This window comes from Heliangelus exortis, chromosome 2, assembly GCF_036169615.1.
Source record: "Heliangelus exortis chromosome 2, bHelExo1.hap1, whole genome shotgun sequence".
Taxonomy (NCBI): Eukaryota; Metazoa; Chordata; class Aves; order Apodiformes; family Trochilidae; genus Heliangelus; species Heliangelus exortis.
Window position 1 is genome coordinate 64,052,067 of NC_092423.1, and position 25,173 is coordinate 64,077,239.

Here is a 25,173-nt window from a genome sequence, read left to right on the forward strand (position 1 = left end):
AACAAAAGTTATATTAAATAGATAGTTAACTGTATTTTGAATATGCTAAACAGTATTTTGATAAAAGAAAAAATTGCAAAGATCCACTCACATTCACCTCATCGTCCAAGAAGTACAATTCCTATTGCTGAAGAACAGTCAAGTATTATGATTTCTTTAAAAAATCCAAGTAAAATCCAAACTAAACCCCAAACCTAGCCCCTTCCCCTCCTTTTTCTAGGTTCACTGGTTAAATTTATCTGCTTGCGAGCTCAGGCACATAATTAGCTAGCTGCTTCTTATACACCTACAAAATGATGGCACTCTGCAATCTGAACATCACTTGGGTGTTTTTTCCTTTTTTATTTAGAATTCACGCTCAGTTTCGTGTCGTCTGATTGAAGATGAGGGGGTGGTGAGGAACGTGTGGGAGAAAGTCACAGCAAGCTGCAGCACACACCATCCCATCCTGCCTTTGGGAGTGAACAGTTCAGCCTGGGGGGGAGCTTGCTTCAATTGCCATGTCCCCCACGAAGGGGCATGAAGGGACTCCCAAGTCCTCAAACAATATCTTATTTTGGCCTTGAACAAAAAGATTTTGCTCAAATCAACCCCGTGCCACAACAGAGGAGTAGAAAGACTTGCATCCCACTTTTTAAACTCATTTAAAATAAGACATTTGGGGGGTTTGTTTTGTTGGAGCAAGGACTTCTGGAAACTGTAGTGAGTGGGAGAGAAATTATTACAATGTGCTACTTGATTAAAACTACAGAAATGCAAGACCAGTATAATGACCTGAAACTGGTCTTGGGGTTTGTTTTTAACCATGCCTGTTTGGACACTTTCCTGATAGCATTAAAATTAATTATACTAAAAAAAAGCCCCAAATTTCCAAAACTGATAGGATTTTAAATGGCATTGTCCCTCATCTATACTCAAATCTGCTTATTTCAGTTTTCAATTTGTCTTACCTATTTAACAGAAGTATTTTTCTCAATTTTCTTTTCAACAGCTCAGCTAAAATGAATTTCTGCTCAAAGTTTCCACATTTCCAGCCAGAGAAAGGGTAATTGAGACAAAAATTTTGCATGGTTAATAGGAAGAAAAATAACATCGGAAAAATTGCATGCACAAAGAAGGAAAGTCAGAGAGAACGTGGCCAACGGGGCAGACTCTCTCACTCTTTAATTTCTCTTCTCTGAGAAGGTTCACGGGGGCTAGCAGACCACCAAGTCTCCTGGACCTAAGCACCTTCTGTGGAAGGAAAAGGCTCTGCCAACTTCTCACTAAACACCAAAACATTTCAACCAAGTCTGATATATACTGTTATATATACTGGGCAGTAGAAGAGGAAAGTGAAAAGGTGTTAGGGGAGAGGAGGAAAAGAGCTTGTAGTTGCCAGTCTGATACTTTCTCCTGATGACAACCTGTGATAGAAGACAGAGCTGTGTCAGTTTTCATGATGCCCACAGCTGAGTTAGGCCTGCAGAGAGGTACCAGGGCACCTGCCTGAGGAACAGGGAGGCAGCCTGTGGCAGAGCTCATGGAGGACACCTTCTGCCTCTGCAGCATGTATGCTCTTTCCTTGGACTTTCTTGACAAATCATTCATGATCACCTGCCAAGGAACAAGTGCTGCTTCCCCAATAATTAACTCTTCTCCAAATACTTACTCTACTCCCTAATGCTTATATCTTCTCCATAAACACCTCATTCACTGTTATAAAGCATCATGCCAGAGCAGAGGAATGACTAGATTCTCCAACACAGAAGGCTGGGGTGATCTCCTCAACCTCTCACATCAGCAAGACCTTCCTGTTAGCGTGGAGACAAACACATAACCACTCGGGAGAGGTGTACATAGTTTTCCTACTCCCAACAAAATACCATTCTTTACAAGGTAAAACTTTTACATGTTTCCAAATTCCTATTTTCTTCTACCTCTAATTCTAGAATAATCAATTCTAAAATAATAAGATTCGGAATATATTTCTTTTACTTTCTTTCTATCCCAACATTCCTACTCCCGTCTACTGCTGCCAGATTCACCAGGTGATGATACTGAAGGCTGTGAGTGAGAGGACAAGCTGGACATCCACCAAATACCCATCTCCAGTAACTCCCCACATGAACCACAGTAGGTCTAAGGCTTCTGATGCCTCCAACCTGGGGAAGACTTTGGGTTGTGCAAACAGCCTTTCTCTCTCTCTCTTCATGGTTTTCAAAAAAAGAGGCAAATGTTTTGTTCTGCACTGAAATGGGTAAGGGAGAAGGAAAGGAGATGGGAACAAAAGCAGGATGAAATATAGTGCAGGGAAGAAAAGAAATTGGCAAAACAGAGCACATAAGCAGTGTCTACTCTGTAGAAATGATGCACTGAAATTATTTTCTTCTTTTTCTTTCTTCTTCCTGAGAATATGATAGATCAGTTCATACTTTGAGGATTCTGCTTAGGAGAAATCACAGTGAGGAGGAAAATACTGAACATATGCTTTCTCATCTCTTCCTCCCTGCAAATAAACACTGGACAATTTTTATTGGTCACCAAATTTAATTAAAATACACACTTGTACAGCGGACGACCTGATGACTTCATATCTTTAGAAGTCTTTCTGTCCAGCTTCTTATTTTCTGTAGTTACAATTTGTAATTACAAGCCAAATAACCCTGGGTTGATCCTGGGGCAGGATTAACCCATTTCTTACAGTTAGTCAGGTATGTGGCTTTTGGTTTCACACTTTAGGATAAATTTTAAGCATATAATACTTTAAAAAAAAATAGAACCCTCAAAGCTACCCCACCCCAAAAGCTAAAACCACCCCCCATTCAGATTAAGCCTATGGTTTGGGCCTTTAAATATCTTACCTCTCATTCGTTTTATCTGATTTAGTAATTACTTTCAACTATATTAAACTGTGACGGTGTGATTTTTGAGAACTTCCAGAAATTAAATTTTATTCAAAGCAAATACTCCAGAAGTATTCATTAACAACTTAAGCCAGGATTTGGTAACAGAATCTGACCTTAACTACCAATTATCAACTGGATAAAATTTACATTTTCACAGTCCTAGTAGATAATTTTGAAGAGTCTGGTGACTGCAATTTCATTGTCTCACATGCTACAGAAAAGAAAAAAATTGGAAATTGTTACTTCAAATTTACCACAAAATAAACCTAATGGCACTCATTAGAAAACCCTTGTGAAATTGTGATTGAAATATGGAAAAACAGATGCCCTTTTCAAATCATCACCAGGATGTAGGTCTGAGAATGCAAACAGTTTAAGTTCCTGCCTTGCTCCATGATTTAACTAGAGTCTACTACATGACATCTTAGAAGTCACCTCCTCATAGGACAGCAAGAGCAATGCAACCCAACTGGTACCTTAGCAGCCTAAATTGTGTACTAGGAAAAAATGTTTTTACTTGGAAGGCTGTGTTACAACAAGCATGCTAAGACAAAAAACCATGATCAAAGCACTGAAATACAGAAAGAGATAAACAGGTCAACCCCCTGCATGTGTTTAAACTACTCATATATTCAATTTATGACCTGCTGGTGTGCAGCACTGAGGAACTGACCTGCAGGTCTCAATGGTTCTCTGAAACCACATACTGCACAAGGTTCATTTCTTCCTGGGCCCTTCTGCAACTTATTGTTTTAAATTCTTTGTGGGAGGGGGCAGTATTTGCAGATAAAATTGCTTGAGGAAAAATATGTGCAGTAATAATACAACTAATTCAGAATCATAAAAAGTTCAAAGAGCAATAGAAGTACTTATGAGTCTGTAGAAAATTCCATATGCAAAAGAGTGTAAAAGATCACAGCAGTTTAATTTATAGAGAGGTGGAAAACACTTGACACAATGCAAGTATACAAAGTAATAAATGCTGCAGTCAAAGCCAAGTTGAGCACTGCTGGAAAAAAAAAAAAAAAAAAAAAAGGACTAAACTGAAACATCGTAACTCTTACTTCTAATATCAAGATGTAGGTTTTAGGAGCTGAACTTCTCATCAGTTCTGTTTTACCAGTTTATCTCAGCTCCCATTTTCCCCCTGCTTTCAGGCAGATATTCAAAATAAACATGTTAGAGATTGAGCTTTACCACTGCAAATAAATTCATTGATCAATTCTGTTAAAAAACATTACAGAGGAACCCTTTTAAACAAAATGAGATATTAGCTCTTGGGTTTTTGTCATGAAATACTGAAGCTGTGTACTGGGGAATCTGAACACTTACTTTATTAAGAACACACCATGGTAAGGGCAAATGTTCTCTATGAAGATCAAATGTGATTTTCACACCACCACCCAGCTACTAATTGCACTGCATTGAAAGTTTTAAAAAGATACACAAAAGAAAACCCCATGGTCCACAGCTATGTCTTACAAAATTGCCCACTGAACTTTTTTTCCTTCTGAAACACTTTGCTGGGACCAGTTTAAGACAGGATACTGATGAATCACTATGAGTTTGTTTTAAAGAAATGGAGAAAGAGTTAAAAATAATTCTGGTTGCTTTAGAAACTGACATCCTTTGTTTTGCTTGAGATGAAATACATGCATGCAATAACCTTTAAACTTGCCACCATTCCAACAATAACTAAAGCTATTCTAAGAAACTACCACCCAAAAAGAGACCAATGCAAATTTACAGTAAATTTGCTGTTGCAAAATCGGAATATATTCACGATATTACAAAAAGTGCTCAGCTGAGCCAAGTTCAGAGTGACCTGATTGTAATTACCAAAACACAACAGTAACTTGCTACCCACCAACTCCAGCAAAAACACAGACATCAAAACAGCAAGAGGCTTTTCTATTCCAACAGCAACTTGAACCGTATTTTCAGCAAATACTCAACCCAGATCATTAAGATGACATTTCTAACACAGTAACTTCAAAACAGTGTTAAAATTTAATGTTGAATCTAAAACTATGTGGGTTTATCATGCATTTTAGCTTTACTGCTGAATTTCACTCAGACTGCAACCTGTTAGACAGCTGAACTCAATTCTCCAGTTTGCTGATGCAGATACTTCAGTCCCAGTCACAAGCATCCCTAACCACTGACCCTTCAGTATTTCTTTTAAACAATACAGAATTTTAAACTTGGAAGTTGTTTGCTTTGGACTTGGCACCACTCCATCTAAAGCTTTAATTTTTAGAATGCAAGCACAGAAAGGGATTTTTGTTTTGCAGAGTTTTAGCTTCCACAAACCTGTTTTAAATGCCAAACTATCTCCTGCACCCTCCCCACTCCCAGCCCATGGCTTGCAAGAACATAAACCTTACGGTTTTGACATCTGCCCCTATCCAGATGAACCTCAAAGTGCCACCTTGAACCAGCCCAGCAATAATTTTTAAAACGATATATTGGAATATACTGATGTTCCAGTTATAGCCACCTGTATCTATGCACAATCTATGACATGGGACAATACATGTGACCTGGCTTGTAACTCTCTTGATCTGAGTCTGTCTGAATATTCTGGAGATTGTTCTGACTCAAACTAAAATTGACAGGCAAAATGAAGTTAAATAGTTTGCAAACTAAACTGCTGTCTCTCCCTCTACATATGTGTACGAATGTACACATTTTAAAGGATGCATAATTAACTGTAAGAAAGTAGTTCTCAGAAACCAGAAAGCTGAAGTATTTATATCAAAAGCTGGATCTTTCTCACGCTATCTGCACAAATAAACTCACTGAAGTTGCCAGCTTTGTCAAAGTGAACAGGATTAGGTTCTAAACATAAATCAATTTAAGCAGTCAGAAACCTACAAGAAGTATTGAAGTTTCTTTCAAACTCTTTGCAGATTTTTATAAATTGAAAGTTACTGACTTAGGCTGTGGAAACAAAGTATTTTCTAAGGCAAGACAACATTGCTATCACATGCAACACAGTTTCTACTAGGGCCATTTGAAATAAAAATAAAAGTATGGTATTCCTAGATAGCATTGCAAGAGTGGTTTGGGAGGGCTGGAGTGGGGAGGGAGGGGGTACTGACCTTAAAACTGCAATATTTTTTATAATTCCTCATATTCGTGTTGGTCAGACAGCTTTGGGTTGCTTTGTTTTGGTTTGGTGGTTTGTTTTTTTTTTTTCCTTTTTGCTCCCAATTTTTGCTTTGTATTTATATGCATAAAAGCCAGTAAAGTGACTTGATTTGCAAGAGGCACTACAATCAGACAGACCCAGGATAAAAATAAAGCTCATTATCTATAAGGTTGCTCTCTAAAGTCTTCTAACACATTGGCATCATAAATTAATTCATCAGTTTATTTTTGACAACCACAGTGTTTTTCTCTGAAAGGTCATTTTTCTAAATTAAGCGAAGTATTAAATATCTCTGCTGTTCTGCTGCACATCCCAAACTTAACTCATGAAATATTTTCACAGTAAAATTAAATTATATTTGAAATAAACATAAGAAATAAAGTTTCACATCCATTTAAATTTGACATTTGTACCATACAGAATGTAAGCAAACAGTAAAGCCTGTTCATACATTTCATGAACTGCACTAGTAGATGCAGTTTAGCCTACTTTTGCCCCAAGCTTCCTTCTTTCAAAACTTGCCAAAAATACACACTTGTAAGCATAAAAGGTAGATCTGGACATCATTGTCCACCATTTAGGATTTGCATGGGTCTTACTAAACTGGGAAACTCAGACCAACACCCTACACACCACACTCTGCTCTGTTCCGCTTCTATTCCCTCCCAGTCTTTTTCTCATCAAACAGCACTGGGATGGAAGCCACCAAAGCTGCTGCCCAGGACTTTCTTTCTGACTTTTACCCTGCCTCCAGATGGAGCTTACCTGGATTCTTTCAACCAGTGGTGGTGGAGCCTTGCGATGAACTATGGAAAATACCCACCTGTCCCCTTCCACGTCAGAAAAAACTTCTACCCAGTACACTGACAAGAAAAAGCAGCTCCACAGGACAAAAACAGGGCTCCTCTGGTGCCAGACAGACATGCCAAAGACAACTTTGCTTTGTGAATACAGTGCAAAGGATAAAGCTTCTCTCCTCTTGCACCTACTGGAGCTCTTCCGCGAGGCGTGGATTTTCAGCAGGGCCTGCCCTCCTGGCAGGCTAGGGTTACAGGAGTGTCCTCCCTTATGTAACTTCACTTCTTAAGTACACAATTGCCCAACACACCCAAGGCACTCCAAGGCTTTTTTTTTTTTCTTTTTTTTTTTTAGAAAAAAACCCCAAAAACTTGGGTCTGTAAGCAAAGCCACAAAAGCTCTCTGAATGTGGTACACCCAGACCCTCAATATCTCAATAAAGAAGACATTAATTTTTTGGCAGCACATCTCTCTTTATGTGGGAGAATGCAGGCTGAGCTCCAGGCTTGCAAGAGACCTCAACATTCTCAAGAACCTCCTCCATTCTCATCCCTGCACCTTCTTCCTCCCAGGCAGGTCATAAAGTATCTGCTGAACCTTCCTCCCAAAGCCTCCAAACCACAAGCCAATGCCCTTGCTGCCACCTCACAGCAGGAAATACTTGACTGTATTCTTCCTAAAAGAAACACTTGGAACTCATTTTACAAGAGAAAGGCCTCGGCACGGAGCAGGATACAAACAATTAAGGGAGTATTAGCCCATGAAAAGGCCATGGCAATGCTGTCTGGGGAGATACCCAGAAGCAAGGCACCCTCACTGCAGTAAGATCTAGAAAATCGAACCCTGCCATCAGTGAAGTCAAACAGAGATCTGCCCGGCGATACACAGACCACGAGAGCTTCATTATAAGGATTTAAATTTTTGCCACAGTTTCGTTAAATACCTTCTCCCTCTTCTCCCTTCTCCCTCCTTCAGCTCAAGGCCATTCCAAAACTGTGGACACCCTCCCTATGAGCACACATTCAGGAGACACAGCAGGAACATGTGAAGGTACCAGTCATCCCTCATCAGTAGATCTGTGCCAGGCAGGATGTGACACAAATCCCTGACTACTTTTAAGTACAATCAGCCCTTTTAAACTGGCAACCTAAGTAGTTAAAAGGAACCCCACTCATTATAACCAGGCAGGTCTGAAGGTGCTGCAGGGAAATCACTGCTATTAATATCACAGTCTGCTCATGAGGAATCAGGACCCTATCTAGTACATCTCCCAAAAGTTGAACTTAAATATACTATTAAAGGACACTGATTCTATTGCACAAGCATTGATGATTTCCAAAATCCATACCTTTCCTCAAGACCTTAAAAAACCTGACAAAGTCATTGCAGCTGTTACAGTATTGTTGATTTTTTTCTTTTGCCCAAAACACAATTTTTAATCATTTTATCCACAACAAAGTGGTGGAACTTCACAACCATACCGTGTCTGCAGGTACTGTAAAACTCCCTCACTTTACAAGTACGTTGCACTAGGTGACACCCCACAGGTCTGGTGCAACACAGTCTCATGCCGGGAGAAAGGAAGATGCAACACAACCAACCTGCTCTCTGCCAGCTTTACCTCAGCCACCCGGGGATTTGCAAGGGGTGAGTAGGGTGCTTGATAGCCCAGCAGCTTCACATCACCCTCAGGGCTGCTGCAGAGATAGAGGCAGACTGAAGCAGTCCCACCTCTGGCCACCCCCTTGGCTATGGGAAGGGACAAAAAAGCTTTGGTTTTGTTTTTTTTCTTTTTTCTGATACTGTGAAGCAGTACTGATACCACTGGAGCAGTGAAGCCACCAAGTTGAAGAGATGCTGACAAGTTTTTGTCCTTGTCAGTATTTCAAGTGGAAGAAAAAGGTTAAATTGTCTGAGGAAGACTGAACGTTTTAATAGGAGAAAGAATAAATATGAGGTTGTCAGGGTGTAAAAGTGTAACCTTCATAAAACTGTGCATGTTTTGATCTATGCAACCAAGAAAAATACACTCAAAATAACCATGCTACACTCCCCTTGAATGTGGTTGACAAGAGAAAATAAAAAATAAATAACCAATCAGACTCTTGTGACACTGTTGATAGCTGAAAATATGCAGTGGAAAATTATACATCCCCTCTCATACTATAAACCAAAATTTTACTTGTAATATTTCATTTCTAATTCAGATTTGAGATGGTTGGTCATACTGATTTATAAATTTTTGCTTTATAAATACATCACATCTATTTTTACCTTTAAGAAGTAAACCTGAAACCAACAGTGCAACAATAAAGCTTCCTTAATGCCAAAGAAAACCAGAGGGCTGCAGTAAACCACAGCAGTACACACATTTTTGGGGATGCCTTGTACAAGCCATTAAGAATCTCTGTGCTCTAATATCAAAGGGGCTTTAAGCATTATACTGCAAATCCTGTATAACAATAAGGGGATGAAGCACATCAAACCATACACTGTCCTTTAAAATTCCCCCTATAAACAAAACTAGGTTTTAACAAATCTGTTTGACATTCTAGGTTAGCAGGTGGAGTAAAATGCATTATATGGCACATTATCGCCACAATTATCCCCCAAACAAGAAATGCAGATCCATAAAATCAGAGCAAAATAAACTGAAGCACATTATGTTTGGGAATGTCCTATTAAGGTAGACAGAGAGCTATTAATATTGGAGTCAATGCTGGGACTCCCATTGAGATATTCTGGGGTTTTGAAATCTTAATTTAAATTTTATTCAATGATCTACCAGCTATTCCTTCCATTCTAATACTGCCAAAGGGCACAGAAAGCATTGTTCAGCTGTAGAAGTTGTTTAATTCTCTATAGTTTAACATGGCCTATGTTCAGCTTATACCTAGTTGCCTAGTTCCCCCAGGGAAACTGTAGGCTCCTGTGCTGATGACAAGAGGATACTGACAAAAAAAATCTGCCAAAAGAAAAAAAAAAATTACATTACAAAAATATTTTCTAGAATGGTCAGTTTCATAATTTCTCAAAAAAAACCCAAAGAAAAACAAACAGCATTTTATTCAAAATGTGGTTTCAACTTTTTTATTAATTTATGCTACAAAAAGCTGTGCCAATGTTGAATAGACAAATTTAAAACAAAGTAGTTAAAATTTGTAACAATGAAACTCTGATTTAATTTACATTTTCTTTTCAGAACAATTATAGAAATGTGCCATCTTCAGTTTTCTGACATTTAAATTTTTGTTGCTTTTTCACATTAAACACAAGTTATAAAGGAGAACAAAGACACACTTCTAAAAATAACTTCACCAATGACCTATGAATTTAATTGCAATGAGGTTTAATTGCAGTTGTTTGAATAGAGAACAACTCTACTCTGAAGATCACCTGAAAAACCTACAAGGAATGGTGTGTATTTCATGTATTGCTCACTCAAATCTGTGAATGGATTTAGGAACATTCAGAGGACTCATTATGAAAATACTTCTCTTTTAGGTAATTCTGATTGGGATAGGATTTGCTTCTTGCACAAACAACACTGTATCCACTGCAAAGCTACCAACTTGATTACAGATCTCAAAACGCTGGTCTTTTTGTATCACAGAATCATAGAATGTCAGGTTGGAAGGGGCCTCAAGGATCATCTGGTCCAACCCTTCTAATATTGTTTATATTTTATGTCCCCAGCACCCTGTCAGGCTGAGACTTCCAACTTTCCAAACTGGGGGAATCCACCACTTCCCCTGGGAGACCATTCCAATGTCTGACTGTCCTCATAGAGAAAAACAGAACCCCCACCAGGAGCAACTTGTGCCCATTGCCCCTTGTCCATTGCTCCTTGTAAACAGGGCGTCTCCATTTTCTTTGTAGCTGCCCTTTAAGTACTGGGACATTGCAATAAGGTCTCCCCTAAGCCTTCTCTTCTCAAGGCTGAACAGACCCAGTTTTCTCAGCCTCTCCTTGTATGGCAAGTGTCTCAGTTCTCTGATTATCCTCATGGCTCTTCTCTGGACCCTCTCCCTTCTGTCAGCATCATTTTTGTACAGCAGGGACCAAAACTGGATGCAACACTCCAGTTGAGGTCTGACAAGCACTGAGTAGAGTGGGATGGTGGCTTCTTTGTCTCTGATGGTGATGTCCTTGTTGATGCAACCCAGCATCTGTTGGCAGAGTTGCTGCAGCAGCACACTGTTCACTCATGTTGAGCCTGTTGGCCACCAAGACCCCCAGGTCCCTTTCCAAAAGGCTGCTCTCTAGCCAAGTGGATCCCAGTCTGAACTCATTCCTGGGTTCTGTGTTTCCAGGTGCAAGACCTTGCACTTCTCTACATTGAACTTCATAAAGCTCCTGTTAGCCCAAATCTCCAGTCTGTCTACGTCATCCTGGAGAGTGGCTCTCCCTTCTGCAGTGTCAAACTCTCCACTCATCTTGGTGTCATCAGCAAACTTCATCCGAATGCTCTTGATCCCAACACCCAGGTCATAAACATAAACATTCATAAAGAATTTAAACAGCATTGGTCCCAATAATCATCTCTGGGCGACCCCACTTGTGACCCATGACCAGCTGGAGGATGAACTACTTACCATCACCCTCTGGGTACAGTCTGTCAGCCAGTTCCCCACCCACCACACAGACCCCTTGTCCAGGCCATGCTGAGCCAATTTGTTGAGGAGGAGGCTGAGGGGCACTGTACCAAAAGCCTTGGAAAAGTCCAGGCAGACAATGCCCACCACTCACCCTTCATCAGCTGAGTGGGTTACTTTGTCATAGAAGGTAATCAGGTTTGTGAGGAACAGTGTGCCCCTGATAAATCCCCGGCAGCTTCTTAACTGATACATGATAATCCCCAGGAGGATTCTCTCCATGACTTTCCCAGGGACTGAAGTGAGGCTAATGGGTCTAAAATTGCCTGGGTCCTCCTTGGAACCCGTGCTAAAGATGGGGATGACATTAATCTTGTTCCAGTTTTCAGGGACATCTCCTGATCTCTGTGTCTTCTCAAAAATTATGGAGAGTGACTTCTCAAGGACACTGGCCAGATCTCTCGGATGGATGGCATCTGGACCCATTGCTTTGTATGTGTCAGGCTCCTGTAATAGTTGATACACCATCTCTTCCTTCACTGACAGCAGGTCAGTGTCTGCTTCAACTTGAAATTTTGTTCCTATGGCCTGGGACCTGACAGCACTGGTAATGACAGAGGTGAAGAAGGTGTTGAGAACCTCTGCCTTTTCAGCATTGTTGGTGACTGGTTCACCTCTCTTGTTTAATAGCTGGCCAATATTATTCCTCTGTTTCTGCTTGCTGCTAATGTATCTGAAAAATCCTTTACTGAAGTTTTTTCAAATTTAGCTCAAGCTGAGCTTTTGCTTTCCTAAAGGCTTCTCTGCACGCCCTGGTACATTTCCCTTTTGGTTCTGAGCAGACCCAGAAGCTCACAGTTAAAACATGGGGTTGCTTGCTCTGCCTACTTCCCTTACCTTTAGAGGGGATAAACTGGCTTTGGTTAACTAGGAGAGTGTTCTTGAAAAACTCCCAGCACTCACTAGCTCCTTTACCCTCCATGGAAGTTTCCCATGGGATCCTTTCCAACTGCATCCCGAGTGAGCTAAGCTTGCTCTTCTAAAATCTAAAACCTTTGTTCTTGAATTAACTTTCATTGTGCTCAGCACTATCCCAAACTCCACAATACTGTGGTCACTGCAGCCAAGTTTGTCACTAACCAAGATACCACAGAGCAGGTTTTCTTGGTTAGCGAGTACTAAGTCCAGTTGTGCCCCATTCCTGGTTGGCAGATCCAACATTTGTGTGAGGCAGCAGTCTTCTACACAGTTCCTCCAACAAACTGGGTAGTTCAAGTCTCCCATAAAGTTCTGTTCACCCAAAGCTTGTCTGACTGATCCAAGTATTGCTTCACTGATGACACCAATTTGGTTTGGGGGTCAGTAACTTACAGTCAGTGACCTTACTTGTAATGTAACCCTTGGAGACAACCCCTCTGTTTTTGACCCAGAGGCATTCAGTAGGGCTACCACAATTACTACAGGTGACTTCTAGACATATGGTTTTCCTTACCATAGAGTGCAACCCCTCCACCTCTTCTCCCATGCCTGTCTCTACAAAAGAGCCTATAGGCTTCCATCATGATTCTCCAGTTGTGTAACTCATCCCATCGTGTTTCAGTTATTCCTATGATCATAACTATCTGACTGGGCACACAGCTCCAGTTCCTCCTGTTTACTTCCCTGACTCCATGTGTTTGTATAGATACACTTCATGAGGCTGACCTTTTGCTTCTCATTTAACCAGACAGCTGAGGCAGATTCCACACTACTCTGGTTGGTCTGGCTTGACTCCAAATCGGTTGTAGTGGTGATGGTGGGGTGATCATTGCCATTTTGGATCCCCCCATCCAGGTCCTTCAGTTTAAAGCATGCCTCAATTGCAGATTTATCGTCATACTTGACCCTACCCCCTGATAAATTCAGTTTAAAGCCCTCTTGACTAAGTTGGCCAGCCTTAGCCCCAAAGATTCTCTTGCCTCTTTGAGACAGTTGCATTCCATCCCACCCTATCAGGTAACAGTCACCAGAGAACGTCCCATTGTCACAGAAGCCAAAACCTTCCCGATGGCACCAATTACACAGGCAGACATTAATGTTCATTTTCTTCTATACCTTGCTGCCCCCATCCCTGTAGCTGGTAAGATAGAAGAGAAGATAACTTGGACCCCAATGTTTTTCACTTGTGCCCCCAGAGCTTTATAGTCTGCCTTGATTTTACCCTAGTTCTTGCTCCGAGTATCACTTATACCCACATGAAAGAGCAACACCTATCCCTTACAATGTTATGCAAGCACACACTTCTTAGTCTCTCTCTGTTTCATGGAATAAATCAGATGAAGCTGAAATGTCTTCCCCAAACCCACACTCTGAACTTCGATAAGCATTTGACTCCCCCACCAATACACTATCAACAGAGGGCATCAGATGAAGAGCCCAACCTCAGAATTTAAACATCTCCAGAGAAGTGGGAAGCCTAAATGTCAAAAAATGGTTAACCCAGAAAACCCCGTACTTCTTCACCATAATTCAGATCGTGTTCAGTCTGAGTATAAAGCTCCCAAGGATTTTAAGAGAACCAGAATTTCATCTTACGATTTCATGAGGAAACCAAAACTTCCTGGCACAACCCCACAACATCCACCTATCTGTGGGAACTCCCTTGTTATGACTTCCACTCCCCTGTGGCAAGCAACTCTGCAAAGCAGCCAAATCTCACACAAAGGTTTGCTTCTTCATCGCTCCACACCTCTGGAATCCCAGGGTGTAGATGAAAGTGAACCCTGGCTACTTTGGAAAACCTCCAGGCACAGAGCAACAAAAAAAGCAGGTAGCAAAGCACCTCCCAGCAGCACAAAATTCCCTCTTCTATGACAAGAGGGAAAAGAGAATCATTAAATGGCTTGTGTTGGAAGGGACTGTATATATCATCTAATTCTACTCCCTCTGCATGGTCAGGGACACCCCCCAGTAGACCAGGTTGCTCAAAGCCCCATCCAACCTGGCTTTCAGTACTTCCAGGGATGAGGCATCCACAGCTTCCCTGGGCAACCTGTGCCAGTGAAGAGATATTGGATAGTTGATTGCCAACTACTTACAAAGAACATACTCTTGAATTAACCCCTTATATGCCCTCCTGACCATATATTTTCATTTACTTGTGTCTTTTCTAATGGCACACAAAAATTTAAAGGCAGATTGTTGCTATTTCATCACTTAATCCAAGGTGGGGGCACGAACTCCTCCTGTCCTTAATCATTGTGAGAGATTATACTGAATAGTTAGACTAATGACTTCTAAAGCAGCAAAGTATGAGTCAAAATACCCCAAACCAGTTCTCTAACAGCAGCCTGGTTTTCACCAAGGGACTTCCTGAAAATCAGACCCTATTAAATTGTCTCAGATGGGGTTCAACACAACACTAGCTGCCTAAAGCCCTTCTACAGAAGCACACTAATCATCTGTATCACCTCCTAAATACAGCATAAACCAGTTATTGTACAGACAACACAAAGTAAGGTCAGTTAGAAAGCAGGCTCTTCTTCAAACTTGTAGCAAGTAATTTCAGTCAAAAATCTTCATGATGACTTGAGAATTTTAAAAGGAACTACGATCTTGATGACAGGTTTTAACTATTTTCCCACAGGAGCCGATGGTAAAACTCCTGCTAATTAAAAAAGCATTCCTCTAACTCAGCTTCCAGGTACTCCTTATATTCTCATTCATAACTCCTAGGTGAGGTAACACCTCATTTCAATCTTTTGGAAAATGATCTTTAAAGATAAAATTTATTATTCAGTAATAAAACCCCTGATAATTATCTTGGAATGACAATAAAGACCTGTAATAAAGCAGAGTAAAATCTTACTGTGCTCAAGACACACTTACTTGTGACCATACTCTTTTTAACATGCAAAACCAAACAGCAATGACCAAAACAGTCCAGTACACCCATGCATCTCAAATGGACACTTAAAACACACCAAAAGAAACTCACGCATTGTTTTAAAACCAGCTCAGCCTCCCACCTGATATTTTCCCTCTGGCTGGGCTAGCAGAATGGTCTTTGTTGAATTCCAAAAGCCTTATCCCTCCTACTCAATCTCCCTGTACTACCCACTTCCTAGATCAAAGACAACTTGCAAAGGTTTATGATGACTTTTGGTAAAATACGCTACATGATTTACACCGTCAGATTTAATATCACAAAAAGACTTCTAAATGTATTCTTGGAAAGATCTGTGCCTGGGTTTTCTTCTAGAGTCTCCTTCTAAATAAAATTCCACAGTTGAGTTTTGGGCCTCTTCTCAGTCTCTTCTCACAATACATGATAGAACTGGATGAATCAGTATTAATAACTGACCCTCAGCTATGTGCTGCTGTGTCCTGTCATCTCTCATCTCCAGGACCATCAACAGCGTTGGGATTTATAATTAAATCTTGCTACATAACAGACAAATGAGCAAAAACTCTTCTTAATTTAAAATGTCATTAATTCCATTATAATTCTATTGACTGAACTAAAGGTCTGCCACTCTTAAATGGTGCACAAACACTTAATTCCCTGTGACAAGCACGTATACACTGAAACACAGATACAGAGATAAGCTGACACTAGTTTCATGTCAGGGAAGTGAAAATTATCTGAAAGGCATATATATATCTACACAATTTTGATTAGAACTACTCATTACCCCAGTGAGCTTCAGAAAGGCTGCAGAAGAGAGGCAGACAAAGGAGCATGTCTCACTTCCTTCAAGAAGGAAGCATTTACTGAAACTCTATACTGTTAAAGGTAGCTGCCAAAACAGCAGCAATTAATGCTTTCAGCTGCCTATGCCCAGCCTTACAAAATAATGTTAAGGTCAAGCTTCATCCATCTTCATTTGTTTTTAATTTTGCCAAGATAACTGCAATTAACTCATCAAGTTTCAGGCTACTTCAGGGAGAACTACTTTGAGGTCAGAGGAGATGGGAGGGAGAGAAAGGTTAAGGCAAAGCCATGTTTGCCTTGTAAGCCTAAATAAATAACTGCTGGTGATGCAGAACATGTTGCATTTTTAAACAAACAACAGCCAAATCCCTATAGCTGAAACAACAAAAACATAAGTTAATTTATCTCTTGGAAAGAAGTTGTAATATTAAAGAACATCAGACATATGCAAGAGACAGCTGAATTACACACACACACACACAAAGTTCTCCTCACTGTACTCTTTTCTTACAGAAATGCAGCAGAAGCAATATTTCCAGTTCCCAAAAAGAAAAGCTGTGAGCTAGTTTGGGAGCAACCAAGGATGCCTAAACGCAAAGTTCTCCTATCCAAACACTTCAAGTTCTCTGAGCAAACAGCAGCTGCTCGTATCCAAAGAAGAACAGTGCCAGTTTTACAGGCTCCTTCAACAGGTACCAGGCCTGCTTTGCCAGATCAACACCCCAACAACAAAAGCCCGCAGCCAGTTCCTGATAGGAAGCTTGAAAACCAGAAGCCCTCAGAAAAGGCTACAGGCCCATCTGCCACCCTCCAGTGACAGGCAGGTACCCTGCTTCCCAGCCAGGCTGCTCACACCCTCAGAAACTGCTTCTCAGCTGCTTCCTGCACAGCCTGGAGGGTGCTGAGCTCCTGCAATAAATCCCATGGCCCGGTTCCCTGCGCTTGCATGCTTTGGTCCAGCTGTGCTTTCTGTGTCGCCAGCTCAGACTTTTGCGTGTTGAGAGTATCTGTGCACAGAGAGAGAGAGGTAGGAGGTACACTTTGCTCATTAAAGCAACAACGCTCTTTTGAAATCTCTTCATGCAATAAATATTCGGCTTCCGGAAAACTGGTTTGGTTCTGATGCTGACCGGCTCCCCCCCTCCCCCCCCCCCCCCCAAGTACAACTTGGAGATAAAGATCTTGTCACATTCGAAAACCCGGCGCTAAAGCTACAGCCTGAAGCGAGGCTTTGCCTATCAGAACCCTCACTTCAGTGCTCTGAAGTTCTTGTAGTCCATTTCTGTCTTTTCCATACAAATAGCATTTGTGAAAGTGAAATGTCTTTGTTCAGTACACCAAACAGAGCCTTTTTCCTGGTAGTAACTGGAAGCTAATAACTATTTTAGAGCAATTCCAGAATAATGACATGCTGTTATTGGCTGTTTAAGTAACAGTGAATTAACCCCCACAGATACCTTTCAGGAATTCATAACTGAATAGTGCACAAAATGTGCTTTGCAGGAGCTTGTTAACGTGGTAAGTGCAAAAGGCATCTCGATTCAGAAGACTGTCTTTCAAAGCAAACATGCTTAACCTTCGGTTTCAGCCATGGAAGAAATTACTCAATTAATTGCAGACAACAAAAACAACAGGGTTATAACTAATGTACAGTAAATGCTCTGTGGGTGTAATGCAAGATCATTTCCCAGTAGTGTACTCTCTTACATCCCAACACATTTCTCACTCCACTTCTGTAAAACATTTTAAGAATGTTTAATTTACGTAGACTTTTTTTCCTCACATGCATTTGTTTTCTGGTAATGAATATTATTATTTACCCAAGCAGGGTTTGCTCTCTTCAGAAAAACCTTAACAATATAGCATTTTACAGCAGAGCCTTTTTCATACTTTCTTCTAAACCAGACATTATCTTTTACAAAATTAAAGCTAAATATCAGAATTGATAAAGGTTTTTTGCCTGCACTAATGATATCCCCACAGTGACAAAAGAAGAGAACACAAGGGCAGGACGCCACAAATTCTCGCCTGCTTCTAGAAACTGAAGCTGGCAAAGAGATTCAGAATGCTTAAAAGCACCAAAAGACCCTGGCACTAAGCACGAGATTGGCGTTAAACACTAATAATTGACAATAACGTGAGGATAACTTACCCAGGCAGACAGTGATTTCCTCTTCTGTCATTCTTTCCACTGACATTAAAGACATCTGTCAGTGACTTGATCTAGGCTGCCCAACTAGATATCAGCAAAAGGGCTAATATTTGGACTTGCTGATAATAGATTTTCAGGTCGTGTTTATCCACACAGCTTACAATTAAACCGATAAAAAAAACCAAAAAAAAAAAAACCAAAAAAAAAAAAACCAACCTAACTGCGATAACAAAAGATGCAGATGAAAATTAAAGGACTCCGGGTTCTAGCACATGACAGCTACTTCTCCTAAAACATATTCACTAACCACGTTTGCCTCAGCCTCCCCTTCCCACTGGAACCATCCCGGCACCGCAAACCCACCTGCCCTCAGTTACCCTCAAGCCACACACACCTCACCCCGAGGGCCAACCCCCCCTCCCCTCCATCCTTCCACCTCCTCCCCACATTGCTTTATTTTATTTACAATGCTGCCTGCAACACTTCGGGGTTGCTGTGCCTGGCTCCCCTTACCCGGCGGGCCGCCACCCCCCCGGGGACACCTGCACGACCCAGTCCCACATGGCGTGAGGCGCAGCAGCGGAGTGCCGGCTTCAGACGTAATCTCCCTCCTCTCTGGCCCGGCTTACGGATCCCAGGAATCCTCCCCCGCTATCTCGCCATGGCAACGGCAGCCAGGGGGAAGACGGGGCCGCCTCTTACGCAAGAGGAGCGCGCCCAGCCCTGCCAAAAGGCCCCACGGACCCCGACACCGGCCCCGACCCGCTCCGCCACCCCTACCCCCGGGGCGCCCCGCCTCACCGGACGCGAGTTGGAAGAAGCCAAAAAGCCTGCGGGTCGGGTTTTTGGAGTTTTTTTGTTTGCTTTTTTTGAGGGGTGGATATATTTTTATATTTTGCTTTTTTCTTTTTTTTTTTCTTTCCCCCCCCCTTTTTTTTTTTTATTTTATTTTTTGGGTGTTTTGGTGGGATTTTTTTCTTTTTTGGTTGGGTTTGTTTTGGTTTTTCGTATTTTAATTTTTTTTTCTTGCTTTGGAGGGCTTTTTTGGTTGGTTGTTTTTTTTTGTTTTTTTTTTTTGGAGGGCTTGTGTATGTGGTGGCTTTTTGGTTTTTTGTTGTTTTTTTATTGGGGGCGATGGTTGTTATTGCTGGCTTTCTGTTGGTATTTTTGGCTGGCTGGTTGTTTCGGGGTTTTTTTTTTGGTGGTTTTTTTTTTTTTTCTTTCTACCACCCCCCCCTTCTTTGTTCGTATTATCCACAGCCAATTCCCCAGCTGGTTCGTGCAGATTTAAACCGGGCGCTCCCATCCCATCCGATGCCACCATGGAAAACTTGACCCACAGCAGGCAATTCCCAGTCCCACTTCCCGTTCAAGGAGTGGGTCCAAGCAGAAAAAAAAAAAAAAAAATTGTCGCGCTTTTAACTTCTTTCCAATTAATAGCACCGGGAAGACAGAGAGAACCGGGAGATGAAAGGCGAAGGTGCGGCCTTTGATGGTGCAACCGGAGCCGTGCGGGCAGGGTCCCCCCCAGCCCATGCAGAGCACGGCTGAAGGTCAGCCCAGGCTGATCAGATTGCAGCATGAGAGCCCTAGAAAGCAAGCCAAAGGGAGATGAGAAAATCTATACACCCCGCTATCTTGCCAAGAGATGAAAGAAAAGTTTGCCTCTGGGTGCTGGGATTTATGATAAAGGTAAACGAAGCCGTAATACAACACTTGCCAAGATACTTGGGTCTTCCTTCAGGAAAACTCTTAAGCGTGTGCTTAAACCCATTACTATTCAGGGAGGCCGGTAAGGGTTTGCTGAAGGTTAAGCATAACGTGCTTACACGGGAGTCCTTAAATACTACGCTCATTAAGGTGTTCGTTTTTTTTTTTTTTTTTACCCTTCTAAATCTGAGCCACTGTGAACCAACAAAATGAATTGCCTTCATTATATTTTAATATTGCCTCTTTCAGCTTTCAAAATTCAACCAGAGAATGCAAACAGAAAAAAAGTCTTATTTTACAGTAAGAGGGAAAAAAAAGACAACTTTCCATTCTGTTGTTTGTTGTATTTTTTTTCCTTAAAGATCAACAGGCTGCACAACACCATGGATGCCTGTGAGTGAGCACCTTTCATGGTGGAAAGGAAGGAAACAAGCACAAATGAAAAGGATTGCTCTGCTAATCCTAGAACTCTGGAAGTGGTGTTACAAGCCTGAAAGGATCACACAGAGCAATGCATCCATACATAGGCTTTATCCCCTGATCTCTTTTGAGGCAAACCTTAAAATGCTGTAGATGGTGAGCATATTTCAGCTACTATCGGCCATGGATAAGACAGCTTTATTTATCAGTTCAAGTAAGGTCACTGGCAGAGTGACCACAGGCAGAGGGCTTTGCCTGTGGCACAAGTGACACTGTCTGCCCTTAATGCCCCTAGAAACTTTCAAGAAGCTAGGCACACACAGCAAGCCCCAAACCTTACATATAAATGTTAAAGTTCATTAATGTTCAACAGGAAGGCATCATATCTGCAACTGCTATGTTTTGCAGCATACCACCTGCCCTGAGAGCTCTCTGCTGGTGGTTTCTTACAAGAAACTTGTATCTCCTGTTGGATGATGAAACCTTACCTCTCGCGAATCAGCAGAACCCTTCTCCTTTGGGTAATTTAGTAGTATTCTACCCATTGGTTCGTTTACTTTCTTTATACAGACAAAAATGGAAAATGGTTTGTGTCTGTTTTAGACTTCTCTGGGAGCTAAAATCAAGGTCTGGTTGAATTACATAGCACAGTTTAGAATGGAAACAGTTTTACATAACTCTTCCTCTTTTTGGGAGACAAGCCTTGGTAGGGAGTTTGTGAGAGTCACTCAAATCTCCTATTGCAGGCCCTGAGACTGATGGCAAAGTACCAGAGCAGATGGTTACATTAAGGTCAAGATGTTTGTCATTGTTATCAGTCATATCCAAATGCCATGGACAGGCAGGAACACTTTTACTATACTCACTTCCAAGACACTTAACATCTTTTCCTCACATACAGTAAGTTGCCCTGCTAAATCCTTAGCTAAAGGCACCATCATCTTGCTGGAGACCTTGTCATAAATGGGTAAGGACAAAGATAATCTTTTATGTCCATCCCTAAATGACCAAGTTACCTTTCAGGAAATAAAGGTCTCACCGTGCTCCTATTCCCTTGGCCACTGGACAAAAGAGATGAAGTTTGAAACCCCAGTTTTATGTTGTCCTGATGTCCTGCTCAGCTCTTCAAACAGGAAAGCAAACCCAAGAAATAGGTTAATGGTTATCTTGCATTAAAACAAATAATAAAAAATCGTTCAGAGAAACAATTAAAAGAAGGCCATAATCATGCTGCAAAAAAATGAAAGTGCATTCAGCTGTCTGTGGATAGTAAGATTACCTGTGAACTTTATATAGCACCTCCTGGGGTCAATGCTAAAGGACTTCTATTTAATCACAAGAACAATGCTGCAAGAAGGTGTAGAAATGTTTAAAGTCTTTCCCACTGTTCTCACCATTTAAACACCTCTGGGCATTAAACGAACACAAGTAACATGAATAAATAAATAAGTATAATCATCACTGCTGTGCAGGGAAGCTTGACACCACAGAAAAAGAAAGAACAGTATGAATGATCCCAACTCTAAACTTGTAAAACACACCTAGAAGAAAATGTGTCCTTACTTGAGATCATAGCAGGGCCCAAATGATACATCAACTGCTCCCTCCTGTAAAGCCTCAAAATTTGATTCTCAAACCAACTACTGAATTATCCTGCAGAATAAGGACCTCCAAGAGACTGTTGCCACCCAATTCACAGCAACGACCTGTGATCATCATGCAAGCTTCTCCCTACTCTCCCCAAAGGGGGAACACACTCTTTTCAGTCATAAGTGACTGGAAATTACAGTGCCTGTATTTCCCTGCACTTTCTTCTTGGAGGAATATTTAAACAATCTATGAAGAAATTGATGAGTAATGAAACAAAAATAAAGATTACAAACTGATGATCCCTGTTTTCTAAAGCTGAAATTCCAATCTCTTCCACTGCAGTGAAAGTCCAAGTGACGAAATCAACCTTGAACTCTGTCCTAGAGTTGCTCTACTTATCATTTTTGGAAACAAAAGAGCACCTCGTCCCAGACACTGCAGTTTAGCAACCTAATATATATATGTATCCTGATGCCAGATGTCAAAAAGAGGGGCCAGAAAGCTTTCAGCCAGCCAGTATCCAAATGAGAGCATTGCCCTGATCAATGTCACTGAACAGAACTGTGCTTGTAATCGTGAGGGATGTCAGCACAGTTACTGTCATACCACCGTGACCTGAGTCCAGGCAGCCAGCTGTACTCCCGACCCAGAGGCCTTCAAAAGTGGGTCTCATGAACAGCAATTAGCCACCTAGGTACAAAGTGATGGGGAGAATAAAAAAGATGACCTATTTACCACCAATACATTTAGCAGAATGCAGCCTGCATGAGCAGAAGAGATGATGGAGAAGAGCTTTAAGTGGGACCTCACTGGCAGAGACAAGGAAGGCGGTAAGAGCCACAGGCTCCTCACCTTCCAAAAATTCCCAAAAGAAAAATGAGTACATGACACATATGTATTGGCTTTCTCTAATCTCAGCCACTTCAACTATACTTAAATGCTAAACTCCATTAAAAAACAAAACAAAACAAAACAAAACAAAGCAAAGCAACAAAATCTGTGTGCTCCTGATCTGCTATAAACATTACAACACTGCAAAGAGAACTATTTAACTAAGTATACTTTCCATTTTTATCTTTGGCAATGCAAAGTAATAAATGGGGGAAAGAATTCACCATGTCCACCAGATTGTTAAAAATATATGTAAGTCATATATGTTTAAAAAAAGATAGCACTTCTTTGTAACCATTTTTAAAATTCCTGAGTTTGAAATAATTTAAGTCTTTCCAATGGTTTTGTCCTGTTACACTATGATTTAAACCAGGTAGAGTGCAATATTCAAACGAGGTACCTCAGCCAATTTAAGCTATATTTAGACTGCAGTATTTTCACTACTAAAAAAAACTGAGAGGAACAACATGCTTGGAACATCTGTCATGGTGACTGAAGGAAGCCTACAACAGGAATACCAAACACTTTCTTTTCCAAGATGCCATCAACCTGCAGAAGCAAAGTATCAGTGCAGTAGATTGTTTTTAAGAGGTATCTCACTCTGGCATGTCTTCTCCAAAACAAAGATAATTAAAATATCCCTTTGTTGCATACCCTTGGCTGCTGGCTTATTATTACCTGCAGTCTTTGTACCAGGAGGGTGGTGGGGGGGAACTCTTTGTCAAAGCTACTAAGCATGTTAAAGTGTTATATTAAAAAAAATTACATTTGCCTAAAAACATCTACCTAATGAAATAAAAATGTTAATGTGTGTCAATTATTATTTACATTTAAATAGTCAACTGCATGACTCCAGCCCAATCCCCAAGATACAGACCCCTAAGCAAGGCTGCCTGTCACACAGCATATTCTGCAGAAACTATCAGAGCCACAAGTACTTGTGACGTAACTTTCCAATTACTTCATGGAAGGTGACAACAGAATGGCTGTTCACCTTACACTAATGCTGCTTTTCCAGGACAGGTTCCTATGATGCTTCCTCCTTGGGTGGTTCAAACCAAGTTGCAGGTTCTTTCCTACAAGTGTTCTGCCTGCCCAGACCATGCAGGGGTGTCTTCCAGGCAAAGGTTAAGAAGACAGGAATCTCTGGGGCTGCGTTTGGGCTCTCTCTGAGCACAAAGTTAAAGGAAACAAAAAAACAGTGGCATGACTCATTGGGTTCACTGCAAGTTCTTGGTGGATCTCTGATGTGGGTCCCACTGTGAGCAACAGGACCTCTTCTCACTGTCACCAGGCTGAAGCTTCAACCCCAATGCCCAGCAGTAGCTGTACACGTTGCTCTACTCAATAGGATCTGCCAGGGCTCTTACATCAGGCACAGCAATATGTGATTGAGAGTGGCCTGTTACATCACCCCTGTCTGACAGCATCAGCTCACAACTAAGGTGGGCACGTCTCTCTTGACTTCTGGTGGAATAAGCCTTGAGGATCTACTGGAAGAAGATGGTCTGATAAGCTGGCAACACGAGAGGATGCAACAGGTTTGCATGACATGACACAACATGGCCTGCAAAGGGCTGGAGACAGCTTTGGTTGCATGGCCTGGACGGTTCACTTCTGCCTGGTGCTAAATGAGGTTCAGGAGAGGTGACCATCACCATTAGTGATGATCTTAGACAAGCCTAGGGAAGAGCTTCTTACAAATCACAACACAACCAGGGGGCTGCCCTGCTGGCTACAGCTGAGAACACCACTGTTCTTCTATCCAAAAAACCCAAGATGTGTAATGGTTTAGATGTTGTTAAAGAAATTAAGATGGGGACTTCAAAAATGCATCCGAGCAGTTTCTGACCAGTGGATGTAAAAGCTTTCTGAGAAACTTAAGTATCAAACAACTAGGAGAGAACCAAATATAAGCTCTCAAAGACTGAAATTACTGTAAGAAGGGATTGAAATGCCACAGCCTTGAAGTTTTCTGCCGATTATTTGGAGGGGGAGGGGAATAATCAAACAAAGACAGGGATACTTACATACTCAACTAAACAGTTTAAACTCCTGTTTCTTTTTCATATGTAAATATTCATGTTAACATAATGTGCTAAAAAAGATTCATAAGACACATATAAAATGCAGATTTAAAAGCAGAATTTATCCCTCTGCATAATGTTTTCTTGTAGATACAGGGCTCTTCACTTCAAAAAAGTTTGTTACACAGAGGAATCATTGCTAACTTACAGCTTCTGCATCAAAAGTACTTAGTGCACCAATCAAAAAAAGTTCAC

General features: G+C 41.2%; 1 protein-coding gene across 15 annotated transcripts in view; it reads right to left on the reverse strand.

Annotated features, from left to right (window-relative positions):
- Positions 1-25,173, reverse strand: part of HIVEP1 (HIVEP zinc finger 1) — a 127,281-nt gene that overhangs the window by 64,745 nt on the left and 37,363 nt on the right. For 4 of the 15 annotated variants that reach the window (XM_071736440.1, XM_071736444.1, XM_071736439.1 and 1 more), the window contains exon 1: positions 18,281-18,696. The exons of 8 other annotated variants lie outside the window; for them this stretch is intronic. In XM_071736440.1, the coding sequence (XP_071592541.1) occupies positions 18,281-18,335 (55 nt within the window). In that variant the 5' untranslated portion in view covers positions 18,336-18,696. Of the gene's footprint in view, positions 1-18,280; positions 18,697-18,793; positions 19,166-21,973; positions 22,325-25,173 lie in introns of those variants that run through there. 3 more of the 15 variants (XM_071736438.1, XM_071736443.1, XM_071736445.1) reach the window with 3 other exon arrangements.